At 52.3% G+C, this 12,711-nt stretch overlaps 1 protein-coding gene across 2 annotated transcripts in view; it reads left to right on the top strand.

Annotated features, from left to right (window-relative positions):
• The first annotated feature begins 2,979 nt into the window (after positions 1-2,979).
• The window catches only part of Bcl7a (BAF chromatin remodeling complex subunit BCL7A), a 33,514-nt gene continuing 23,782 nt past the window's right edge, over positions 2,980-12,711 (top strand). Inside the window, exons 1-2 of one of the 2 annotated variants that reach the window (XM_087903648.1) lie at positions 2,980-3,233; positions 9,883-9,964. In XM_087903648.1, the coding sequence (XP_087759774.1) occupies positions 3,142-3,233; positions 9,883-9,964 (174 nt within the window). In that variant the 5' untranslated portion in view covers positions 2,980-3,141. The remainder of the gene's footprint in view (positions 3,234-9,882; positions 9,965-12,711) is intronic. The other variant, XM_087903647.1, reaches the window with a different exon arrangement.

Here is a 12,711-nt window from a genome sequence, read left to right as displayed (position 1 = left end):
GGGCTCTATGAGACCCTGCAGGGAGAAGGAGGAGGAAGAAGAGGACTAATAGGAGAGCAAAAGAGGAAGGAAAAGAAATAAAAGTACTGTCTGACCCAGTCCAAGAGAGCTAGGCATCTAACAAGGAAATGTAGCACCATGAGCAAGGCCTAGCAGAAACATTAGCGTCGTCAGACACATACTATAAAACAACTGAATTTTGTTGAAAGAAAGAAATATCTTCAGGGACAGGAAACCATAAAAAATGACATACTAGATTGAAAAAGAACATTTGTAGAAAGCTTTATGGTTTAATCAGGGATTAAAAACACAAATACCTTCAGGGGCTAGACAGCAAACAGAAATGAGTCAGGTGGCTGGGTGAGCAGTTGGGAGGACAAGGGCTGCTTAGCGCTAGCGGCTACTGTGTGAACTGGGGGCCCAGTTCCTAGAACTTTGGCTAGGTCTAATGAATTTGGATTTCTTTTTATAACAGTCAAATTCACATAGCATCACACTGACCCTTATAGCCATTTTTCTCCTTTTCCATTTTCATGAGTGTGTGTGTGTGTGTGGTCAGTATGTGTGCTGTGTATAGCATGTTTACATGCATGATATGGGTGCATATGCACAGCCTTGGGTGAGCATGCACGTGGAGGCCAGAAACTGAAGTTGGGATTCATCCTCTAGCTACTTATTTTTTTAGTGAGGCAGGCTCTCTCAATCGAACTCAGAGCTTGCCAGTAGCTTTCTCTGGTGCTCTCCTATTTCTGCCTTTCAAGGCTGGAATGACAGGCCAGTTGCCATGTCTACTAGGACGAGTTCTGGGGATCTGAACTCTAGTATTTGTGCTTCCATAGCAAGCACTTAGCCACTGAGCCATCCGCCCAGCTCGTTGTAACCGTTTTAAAGAACAATTCAGTGACGTGGGACAGTCACCTCTACATAGTTCTAGGAATCTTTCACTTTTACAAATGAAAACCCACACCCATTAGCCCTCACCCCCGTCTCCCCTCAACCCTAATCTAGAAAGTTCATGTAAGTGGGGTCATACAGTCTTCTTCCTTGTACACCGCATCTTTCCACTTAACAAACTTCCCAGCATGTTTAGTGGTGTGGGTATTCCTTTTATTATTCGTGGATAAATAATCCCACTGCGTGTAAAGACATCCATTCATCAACTGGCATTTGGATTTAAAATTTTCTTACAGTTCAGTGTGTGTATCTGTGTGTGTGTATGGATGCATATATGTAAACATGTGGCAATCAGAACAACTTTGAAGAATCAGGTCTCTCTTTCCCACAACAAGGGTTCTGGCAATTGAACTCCTGTCTTCAGGCTTGGTTGCAAATGCATTTCCTAAGCCACCTTGCTGACCTGATATGTGGATTGTATACACACACACACACACACTGTGTAGGAACTGTGGTACAGAACTCATCCAGCACAATGCCTAGCACTAAACAAAAATCAATTCCCTGGGGCCCAAGCACATGTCTAATGGTCAGGCACAGAGGGGCAAACGTATGAGACTTCTGATTTACGGCATATTTTCGCAAACCAGCACTCAGAACGGTTCTCTGACATAATTGTTCTAATCTTTTGTTTGTTTTGTTTTTTGGGACATATTTCTCTGTTCTGGAACTCACTCTGTAGACCAGACTGGCCTTGAACTCACAGAGATCCGCCTGCCTCTGCCTTGAGTGCTGAGATTAAAGGGGTATGCTACCACAACCTGGGTGTTTGATTTTTGTTTTTGAGACAGGGTCTCATTACATAGTTCTGGCTAGACTCAAACTTCTTAAGTAAACCAACCTGGCTTTGAACTTACTGAGATCTGCCTGCTGCTGCCTCCAAGGGCTCGGAGTAAGGGCGTGTGCCACCACACCCGACTATTGTTCTTATTTTTATTTTTCACATTGGGACCGTGTGTTTAAAATGGTAAAGATGATATGCCCGGGGAAAAGCACACAGCTTTTTCACTCTCATTTCCCCTGTACCTCTCTCTACCGTCCCTCCACCTCGCAACACCCCCAAACTTCAGGTGAGGTGCTTGGTAGTCACAGATGAAGTTTATGGCTTCAGCCTTAACTTAACTTAACTCCTTGCCTCAGTTTCCCCATCTGTGAAATGACTGGTGATTAGCTAGTTCCTCTGGCACTGGCTTGCCCACATTAGGTCATCTCTTCCCAGCATCCACCTGGGCAAGCATTCGCTCGGTCCAGTCGGTTTAGCCGCAGCTGCACACCCACCTGTCCCTATCCTGATTGACCGCGGTAGATACTGCCACCCAGCTCTGTCCTGGGATGGGGGACAGCTTCTCAAGTCTTTCTGGGTTGGACCAGTCCAGTTTACCTGCTGCTCCCGCTCAGTACACTGTGCTTCCACCAGGAGCTGTTTAAGATTAATTTGTGGTCCTCTAACAAAACCCAGAGAGGTTTATCCGTGACTGGGGCAACTTATCTGCAAAGGAAAGGGAGTCTTACGACAATGCCAACTGCCACCAGGCTTGGGAATGTTAAACTACGACCCTAGTTTAAGCATGGTGAGGCAGACATCCTAGCGCGTACATTTCAACAAGGCAGCTAGCTGGCCAGAGACCGGCGTCTCAACTCTTTCCAAGATCACGAGTCCGGAACCGCCGCCTCTAACTCTTAGAAGTCAAGCGCCCGACAAGAAACTTGCACGATCGCGCCCACGGCCACCAACCCAACGCCAGGGCACCCACGGCCTCCAGTCTGCCATCCCCAGGGTGTGTGTCTTGGGGGGAGGGGTCCCCACCGCACCTGCGGCCTCCGGGGGAGTCCGCGCGCGGGCCAGTCCCGCGTGCCAGGAGGTCGGGGTCACCCCTGATCGTTTCCCGGGGCGAGGTCCCCGTGGTTCCCCGGGGAGGGCGGCGGCACCCGGAGGCCGCACTACTGGCTGCCGCGCCGCTCCCCCTCGCTCTGTGCAGCTGCCGCCCGGCGCTTGCGCACTGGGCCCCGGGCGCGCGGCGGCACCAGGCTTTGTGTGTGCGCGTATGTGTGTGAGTGTGTGTCTGTGCGCGAGTGAGAGAGCGGGCGAGTGTCGCGAGCAGGACCCGGCGGGCGCGCTCCCCCAGCCTCTCTCTCTCTCTCTCTCTCTCTCTCTCTCTCTCCTCTCTCTCCCTCCCCGCCAGAACCATGTCGGGCAGGTCGGTTCGAGCCGAGACCAGGAGCCGGGCCAAAGATGATATCAAGAGGGTCATGGCGGCTATCGAGAAAGTGCGCAAATGGTAAGCCGAGGCGCCTGCTCGCTCTCTCGCTCGCCCCGGCTCGCTGCACCGCGCCGCGGCCGCTAGCAAGCCCGGACCCAGCGCACAGAGCCGCGGGGCGCAGCGGCCCCCGGGCCCGGAGTTGGCGAGGACGCGCGGCCCGGGTCACCTGCGCCCCGCGGGGGCTGCGTCCGCTGCCCAGGTGTGCTTGGCGCGGGTCGCCCACCTGGCGCGGTGGCGGCGACAGCGGCGGCGGCCGCGGCGGCGACTGCAACCCGGAGCTTGGAGCTCGGGAGAGGGGGGTTCGCAGCCGGCCCCAGAAGCCATTTCGTTTTTTTGTGCAAGTCACATGAAAGCGGCTTCCCGCGCGCCGGGGCCGTGATGCCGGCGGCGGCGGGCAGAGCGCGAGCTCCATTGTGCAGCGCGGAGCGGGCCGCCGTCTTCTCCCGGGGCGGCGCGGCGCCGGAGTCCCCCCCCCCCCCCAACACGCACACACATACACCCCACGCCCCGACCCGCCCGCAGCTCCCCGCCTCCCAGGCCTTGGCGCCCTCGAGTCTGCGGAGTTTGCAGAGCGCGAGCCGTTTAAATTTAGCGCTTTGGGCAGCCTGGAGCGAGGGCTCCGGGCGAGGAAGGAAGATGGGGGCGAGCGCTGGGAAGGCGGTGGCGCGGCTGGGAGCGGGGCACCCATGGCTCCCACCCGCTCCGCGCGGTACCGGGAGCTCGGGGGACGCGATGTTTGCTGCCAGAAGCCAAGTCCTGGGCCGTGTCTGCCTTCTCCAAGCTGGAGCTGGTGTTTGTTTTGCGGAGAGAGCGAGCGACCGTTGTTTTTGTTCTCTGCACTGGGGGGAGGAGGAGGGGACCGCGAGATTCGGTGTGGGCCGTGCGTGTTTTTCAAGCTCAAATTAGATCGTGCCCGGCGTGGCCTCGTTATAATTAGTAGGATGGAACATTTTCACGGGCCTCGTCGGGATCTGACTCCGAGGCGGCCCCAGAGGCCAGGCCTGAGGCGCCAATAGTCCACCACCAGGCTGGGTCAGACTTGTTGAAAACTCCCTGCCCCCAGATTTCAACTTTATTAGGTTTTTTTTTTCCTCACGACTTCATCGGGGTCCGAGAGGAAGACGAGCAGCCGCGAGGGTGTCCCCAAGTGTCAGCAGCCGCGGGCTGGTCCTGCCCTTTATAGAAACTGGCCAGGCCCCACTGCAGGCGGTTTCTTTTGGGGGTGTCATTTCATGAGTAATGTCTCTGTTGTTGTTGTCTTTTTTTTTTTTTTTTTAAACACTACTCAGCCTGTCTCAGGTCTGGTGGTGTCACAAGTTAGCTGTCCTTTCAGAGTGAAACCCAACAAAAAAAAAAAGGCAAGGAGAAAAATCAATAAAGTCCACGTGCTCCCGGGCCTCCTATGGAAAGGGCTGTCTGCCGATGGCCGGATGCCCGCCGTGGGCTGGGTTTGGCTCCAATGGGACAAAGAATTTTCACAACCGTGAGAAGGGGAGGCTTTCCAAAGTTGAGATCCAAGTCCTGGGTGCTGGGAGCTCCCCTGCTGAGCAAGGCTCCCAGTGCCCAACTGGAGCCATTTAAAAATGGCAGAAACAGCTGCAGGCCAAAACACGGAGCAAAACAACACAGAGCCCCCTCTCCTGTGGGACTCTCAAGGGAAGGCTGAGGTGGCCCCCCTCCTCTGCCTCAGTCCCGGTGCAAAAAGAACTGATAGCTGGGCGTGAGTTTCTTCTGTCTGTCACTGGCCTGGAGGGTAGAAAGGGGCCCATGTAAGCTGTGACAGCTGCGGCTGGGTCTGCCAGCTGCTCTGCAGGGCAGGCAGATGGAGGGATGGGGCTTTCCACCCTGCGGGCCCCAGAGCAGCAGGCCTGGAGGCTTCAGTCCTGGCCTGTTCGCTGCCTGCCAGGCCTGGGATTGGAGTGGGGGATGTGGCTGCCTTCTTCCCCATGTTTTGGGGGAATAAGAATATCGTGACCCCTAAGATCCCCAGGCTTTGGGATCTCCTGGTTAAGTTTCTACTTCTCTCCCTCGGTGTGACCTTCGGCAGAATATGAAGCTGGCTTCTCTAACCCTGGCAACCCTGGGATTCTGTGCCCCCTCGCCTTCTTGAACTGTTGAGGACTCACAGGCTAGTCAGGTGGAGTCTCCAGGGTACACAGGAGCCCTTATAAATGTCCTTATGTAAGGTGGACTTTGTAGAAATTTTGGTTTTGCTTCCCTCCCCGTTTTAACAAAAATGGAGGGGGCTTTCTTGGGGGCAGAATCTGGTCTTTTCTGCCTGTACAACAGTCTGGCGATCAACCCTGAAGGCCTTGCTGCTGTTTATTAACTGGCCACCAACCATGCATTTCACCACTGGCTGAGACATGGGGTTGCCAGAATTAGCAAATGAAAATACAGAACACCCAACTAAATTTGATAGCAAAATGATTTTTTTTTAAAAAAAATAAACCTTTCTCCTTGGGTGGTGCATGGTTATAATCTCAGCACTTGTGACAGAGGCAGGAGAGCCAGGAGTTTAAGGCCAGCCTCAACTACATAGTAAGTTCAAGGCTAGCCTGGGCTACATTCAAGCTTCTCTCAAAAGAAAGCAAAAATAAATGAAATTTTCTGCTGAGATTAGTGCTTTAGTGGTAGAATTTGAGCTTAATATACACAGGGCTCTAGGTTTTGTCTACAGCCTGTGTACACACAGACACACACACACACACCACTCCTTTGTGTAAGTGTATTCCGTGAAATACACATAATAAAGACACATACTGAAAAAGTTATCCATTTATCTGAAAAATTCAAAATCAATGAGTCATTCTCTGTTTAACCAGAGGAGAGCTGAGGTGCCTGCCATTCTATTCAGTCCAAAAGCCTAGGGTAGTGTTTCTCCTCATGCGGCCGGCCCTACCCTTCTTTTGCCCTGCAGAAGAAGCCAGTGTGAGCTGTGGCCTCCCTACTCAAGTTGGCAGCTGGTTCCCTTCTCCTTTCTGTCTGGTGTCCCGGCAGAGCAGGTTGGTGTGGTGTGAAGTGGCCAGAATATGGCTGAAGGAGAACAAAATAGTTGGTCCCTTTTTGGGAAATGGGGCCATTGGGCCAGGCCTAGGAGGCCCAGTCTGAGTGGGAAGGACAAAGAGGTCAGAGCTGCATAGTGGACATTGGTCCAGCACCTTTCAGCTCTTGGCCCAAGGGGTCCTTTCGCAACTTGCCACGAAGACAGAGTGGCCAGTTTAATGGGGGCTTTCCACCCAGCCCTGAAATGGGCCTTCTGAGGGACACCCAGACCTACCTGAGTAGGATGAGGACAGGTCTTCCAAGGTGACAAAGACTAGTCCCATAGTGAATGTAAAAAGATAGATTTAGAGCTCTTGGGAGTCACTGGGGACCCCTGGGGCACACTGGACCTAGGGCCCAGTAGAACGCTGGGGTTTACCTTGACCTTGAGACTCTGGAGATGGGTTCCTGTGGTTTACGTAAGAGAGCCTGAGCTGGGGAAGAACTTTGGAGCTATAGTCCCACATCTGGGGCTTCCTTGCACCCTTTTATCGCAGAAGCTCAATTCTGGTAGACGGGAGGAAAGCTCGTTTTCGGGGGCCATGGAGGCAAGGGGATTCCGGCTCCATGCTGAGCAGTGTTGTGGCTAAGTTGAGGTGCAGCTTGGTGGTCAGTGTGAATGTCTCCCGGATGGTGAGAGGTGGGAGCTGGGAGGGAGCCAATGTGTGTCATCTGGAGCAAGCTATGCCTTCCAGGGGCATGTGGGCCCCAGATCATGTTTCGAGAGTAGCCAAAAATCTGAATTTTTATGGCTCCCTCTTTCTTTCATTCTTTTTCTGCTTTGGTAATTGAGTCAACCTCCCCATCCCCAGACCGGGTTTCTCTGTACCTTTGGAGCCTGTCCTGGAACTAGTTCTTGTAGACCAGGCTGGCCCTGAACTCACAGAGATTCGCCTGCCTCTGCCTCCCGAGTGCTGGGATTAAAGGTGTGCGCCACCACTGGCTTTGAGTCCACTTTTGAAAAGTGCTGTGGAGGTCAAACAGGACATGCCTGTTGGCCATTCACTTGCTGCTCTTGCTGTAAAGTAATGGGAACTGTCCCCATGGGAGCAGCCAGCTGTGTGGTCCCCCAATGATGGGCCTGGGGTGCTTGTTGATCTCAGCTGCTCCCCTGAGACAGTGCTTTTGTGAAGCTCTGTCTGGTTTCCTGGAAGACCAAAGGCCAAGTCCCAGGTCAAAGGTCAATCCCAAGGTCAGATTCTACTTTTTTTTTATTTTTTTGTACACCAAGTTTGCTCTGTGTAGCCCTGGCTGTCCTGGAACTCTATCTGTAGACCAGACTGGCCTCAAACTCACAGAGATCTGCCTGCCTCTGCCTCCCAAGTTCTGGGATTGGTTAAAAAAATTCTTTTATTTTATTTTATTATTTTATTTATTTGTGTCTGTGCTTGCACACAAGAGTGGGGAGCACTCACATATCCACGATGCACTTGTGGAGGTCAGAGGACAGCCTGTGGGAGTAGGTCCTCTCCTTCCACCGTGTCAGCTTTGAGGACCTAACTATCACCAGCCCCTACTATTTTCATCATTACTTATTGTTATGATTGGTCTCACTGTGTAGCTTAGAGCCCCCTGGGACCTAGAGTCATCAGACCTCAGCCTCCCAAGAGCTGGGATCTCAGGCGGCTAGAACTGTACACCATCACACCCAGCTCCCAAGGTCAGGTCTCTGATGCCTGCCTGCCTCTGTCCCAAAGCGCCCTCAGTGTCCTCACCTCGTCTAGTGCTGCAGACTGTTTTCTATCTCTGGGGTGACCTGGGTAGACCGGTGACGAGGTCACCAGCTGGGGAAGAAGGAACCGGTGTGCAGCCGGTGACCTGTAACATAGCCGGATAACTTCAGAGATTCACCCTGGTTCCTGTCATCTTGGGAGGCCCAGAGCTCAGGCGTGCTTTTCAATCTGAGCCATGGCTTTTGAGTTAATTACGTAAGTAATAAAATAATAATAATAATAATACACTCCAACTTTGAATTGCTTGATTTACTAAGGCTCAGTCCAAGGAAGCTGGTCAAGGGTTTGTGAGCGCTGACTTTGGCCTTTTGATTCTAGAAGCTTCGTCCCCAAGTGGTCTCTAGGGTAGACCAGGCAGCAGAACAGCAGAAGGTAGACTCTGGCGTCACAACTCTATTCGCTCTTTGTTCTCCCAGTATGGTCTCTGTGACCATGGCCGTGGTAAAAGTTGCTGGGCTGCTTGTTTCCCTCCTCCGCGAGACCTGTTCCTACCTTTCTGTGATCTGAGAAGGGGGGGGGTCCTAGAGCTTGGCCTCTCTGCTTGTCACCCACCTTGATCCTGGGAGCGGCCCTGTCCCTCCAGGTACCTTCTGGGTATTGCGAGTGGAGAGTGAAAGATGGGGCCTGTGGCTTGTGCGCTCTGCCCCCAGGAGGCAGGAGAGGGGTGGCAGGTAGGCATCTGTCTTCACTTCGTGTTTTCCCTGCTCCAAGGAGCACGGGCAGGGCCTGGCAGTGGTGCCAAGGGCCCCACTTCCTTCATCTGTCAAGTGGGAAGGTGATTCCTGCCGCCAAACATGTCCTTGTGAACATCAGTGTGTGGATGCCGTGTTTAGCACACAGAAGGTACCAGAAATGGTCTCCTCTAATGTACAGGCCAGGCCGTAGCTGACAGGGACTTGGAGACCTGGATAGGCAGGGTTTGTGGATGAAGGTATGTGGTTTGGTTAACACACATACATGTGCGCGCGCACACGCATGCACACTGCTGCCTGAAGCCTCAGTAGTGACGTGGCAGAGACTGTAGTGTGTCATGGTAGCCTACAAGGGAAGACATAGGTAAAGTTTGGGTGGAAAAGCCAAAGTCTTCACACTGCCTAAGTAACAGTGGGACTTTTGCAGCCATTCCTTTGTCTGACCCTGATCTCTCATCTCATTGTGGGTCCCTCAAATCAGCTGGCTTCCTTTCTGAACACAATGAAACTTTAGGCTGTCTCCCTGAGATGACCAAACCGGAGTCCAGACAGTTGGTGACTCTCCCCAAGTTGTGCCTGTCCCTGCCCAGGTACGTGGCCTCTGAATAGTTAGAGCAAGAAGTGACACCGTCTGACAGTAATAGTCCAGCAAATGGCAGTGGCTTGGAGAGGGCATAGTTATTATCCTCGATGAAACCTGTCGCCCCTTTCCCTTCTCACGGCCTGTAATTGTCTCCTTCCTATCTGTACACCTGTGTCTCTCTCAGCTGGGCACTTGGATCCTGTCCTGTGAAAAGTTAGAACCCAGGTGACCAGGGGTCCCTGGTCCATGTGGAGCCTCACCTGAAGGACAGGTGCAAGGATTTGTCCCCACAAGGCCAGGCTCAGCCTGCCTCTCAAAGCCCCTCCCCCATACCCCTAAGCTGTTGTGAAGGGAAGCCGATAGGAGGACTGGGTCATTGCTTGCTGTCTCCCTCCTGAGAGTGTAGGCTAAGTGAGGTTTCCTAAAGCCTAGGGCCCCAGCCACCTAGGGCGGAACTGGGATTCCAGCCATATCTCTGTGCGATCAAAGCTTGTTATCTTAGCCCCTGGGCTACACAGACGTCTCTTTGTAGCTGTGACCTCTGCCACCTTCCACCCACAAGCCGAGTCTGCTCCAAAGCCCCCTGGTTACGGGCTCTTCCTCATTCCCTGCAGGGAGAAGAAATGGGTGACGGTTGGCGACACGTCCCTGCGAATCTACAAGTGGGTTCCTGTGGCGGAGCCAAAAGTCGATGACGTGAGTACATAGGCTGTCCTGTCTCGTTCCCTACCCAGGGTGGCCTCCTCTGCAGGGAGAGAGACTGTCTGTCTCTAGCCACTGGCCTGGGGGCCTGAAGCCAAACTGCTTGGAAGGCACAGAGCCCAGCCTAGGCCTAGAGAGCCCCCTGGACCTGTGTCATCAGCCCCTACAGCCCCAGATTAGAATACATACGGTAGGGCACAGGGAATGTCCTCTGTGCTGAGTGTCAGTGAAGCCACACTTTTATTTGGGGGTGCTCCCCCTAGGACCCTCTGCACTATGTGTAGGAGCAGGCAGTGTGGTACCCAGCTATACCAAGCCTCTGCCTTCACTGTGACCCCATCCTGAACGCCATCCATCTGCCAGGCTCCATGCTCACGCTTCATGCCGTCATCTCTCACTTGCTGTCTTTTCAGATCTCTTCACATGATCTCTAAGAGGCACAGCCACGTCCCCAGAGTTACACAGTTAGGTCAAAACGGAGACGCAAAACTCAAGTCTCTCCGATTTTGACGCGTGTGTGTTCTCTGTTCCTCAGGTGCCTTCTAACGGTTGGGGCTGTTGGTGGACCAAGAGTGAGAGAGCCTGGTATAGGGATGCTTGCCTGCACCACCCCCTAGAAGGGCTACAGGCAGGTTAAGCAAGGCAGATGGGCTGGTGCTGACCGTGGTGACCATGCTGGGTCCTGGAGAAGGATGCTTGCAGGCAGCCAACCCACTTCCCACCAAACGGCCTTTGTACTACCGGCCCTCTCCATGCCCGCTCCTGCCCAGGATACCCACACTTAATGCCCACCTCTGAGAAGATGAGAGTGTGGCCCCACCCCAGCTGCTTCTGGGAGCAATATGGCCGTGGTTGATGAGTTTTGTTATGGGCCAGCAGCTACCTCAGTAAAGATGAAGGCTAAGCTTCCCTCACAAGGGGCTTGCCTCTCTGACCCATCTTCAGTAACCTGCCTCTTGAGTGTGGGGACTCTTGTCACGGCTGAGATCACATGCTCACGGGGACTCAGGGGTCCCCCTTGGCCTGGGAACTTAGGTGACTGGCAACCCTTCTCATTTTGACCTGGGTTTCTGAAGCCACCAAGGTCCCTCTTACTATAAAGGGACCAAGGCTTGACCTGTCCTTGTGTAACTGGACAAAGAGCAGGTTAGCCCTAGTCCTCGGATGCAGTTCCTGCCTCCAGCCCATCATTAGGTGGTGGAGAAATGATGGCTGTATCCGAGGAGATGTGGTCCCTGCTCTCAAGGAATTTCTAATCTCGCGAAGGGAAGATAATTATAGAATAGCATGAAGCAGTCACCAGGGAAGTGCCAAGTGGAATATGATCAAGGGGGCCGTGGGAAGGATGGGACAGCTCCCAGCTGGGCAAAGAACACTGGATATAGATAGACAGACAGACAAGCCCTGGCTGACCTGTGAGGCTGGGTGCATCACCTCACCGGGGCCCTCCGCCCTCTTCCTTGTGTAGTAGAGGAGCTGTGCCAAGCTTGTGGTTTCTGTACCCAGAATGTGCACTGTATCGCCTGGAGAATACTTAGCATAGGGTTCCTGAAATGCTGAGGCCCTTTCACCTCTGGGCCGTACAAGAGTGTGCTGCCTAACCCTCTTCTAGGGCTGAGCAATTGGGTGAGGCACAGAATCCTGGGCCCCACCCCGTACAGCTCTCTGAAGGTTAGACCAGGAAACCGCATGGGGGTGGGGGAAGGGTCAACTTTATGGTTTTAGAATACTCAATTAGGAGCTGGGCAGTGGTGGCGCACGCCTTTAATCCCAGCACTTGGGAGGCAGAGGCGGGCAGATCTCTGTGAGTTCAGAGCCAGCCTGGTCTACAGAGCAAGTTTCTGGACAGCCAGTCTCAAAAAACCAAAATAGAAAAGAAAAATAAAAAAATAAAAATAATCAATTAGGACTTGGTTATACCATCTTTATCTATATAAACGGGGTTTTGGAAGTTTTCATTTTCTAATAAGAAAAACAGGTGTCAAAATTCAAATGTTATTTTCTTCTTTTTATTTGGTTTGTGTGTGTGTGCATTCATTCGTGTACCATGGCACATGAGTGACGTTAGGACAACTTGAGGGGATCAGTTCTCTCTACCATGTCCCAGGGATGCAGCTTAGGTCCTGGGGCTTGGCAGAAAGTGCCCGTACTGCTGAGCCATCTCTCCAACTCCTGTTATAAATTCTAGCTGAGGAATTTGAACGGCTATGGCCCTGCTAACTCTGAAGTATACATTTTGGCTTTCATTGTTTCATCCTAATATATATTTCTTTTCTTTTTTCTTTTTCTTTTTTTTTTTTTTTGAGACAAGGTCTTGCTTTACAGCCCACACTGGTCTTGAATTCTCTCCTCCTGCCTCTGTCATGCAAGGATTACAGGCTGAAATGCATTCTTTGGAAGAGTGAATTTTGCTTTGGGGGTATAGCTCCATGGTAGAATGTTTGCCTAATGTGCATGAGGCTCTGTGTTTCTTCATACCACAGGATGCTGGGATCAGAAGTGTCTACAATGACTCAGTAGTAAAGACACTTGCCACCACGCCTGATAACCTGAGTTTGATCCCTGGAACTCACATGGTACAATGAGAGATCCAATTCCTGAAAGTTTCCTCTGGCCTTCACATATGCACTATGCAACGCCCACACACATACATACACACTCCACACATACATCATGTTAAATAGATATAATGTAAAAGTTAATAATTCTATAACATTTTCATCAGTACCTGTTAGCAGTTA

This window comes from Myodes glareolus, chromosome 2 (assembly GCF_982192425.1).
Source record: "Myodes glareolus chromosome 2, mMyoGla1.1, whole genome shotgun sequence".
NCBI lineage: Eukaryota > Metazoa > Chordata > Mammalia > Rodentia > Cricetidae > Myodes > Myodes glareolus.
The sequence above is the reverse complement of the archived record's forward strand: the minus strand, read 5'-3'. Positions and strand labels throughout refer to the sequence as shown.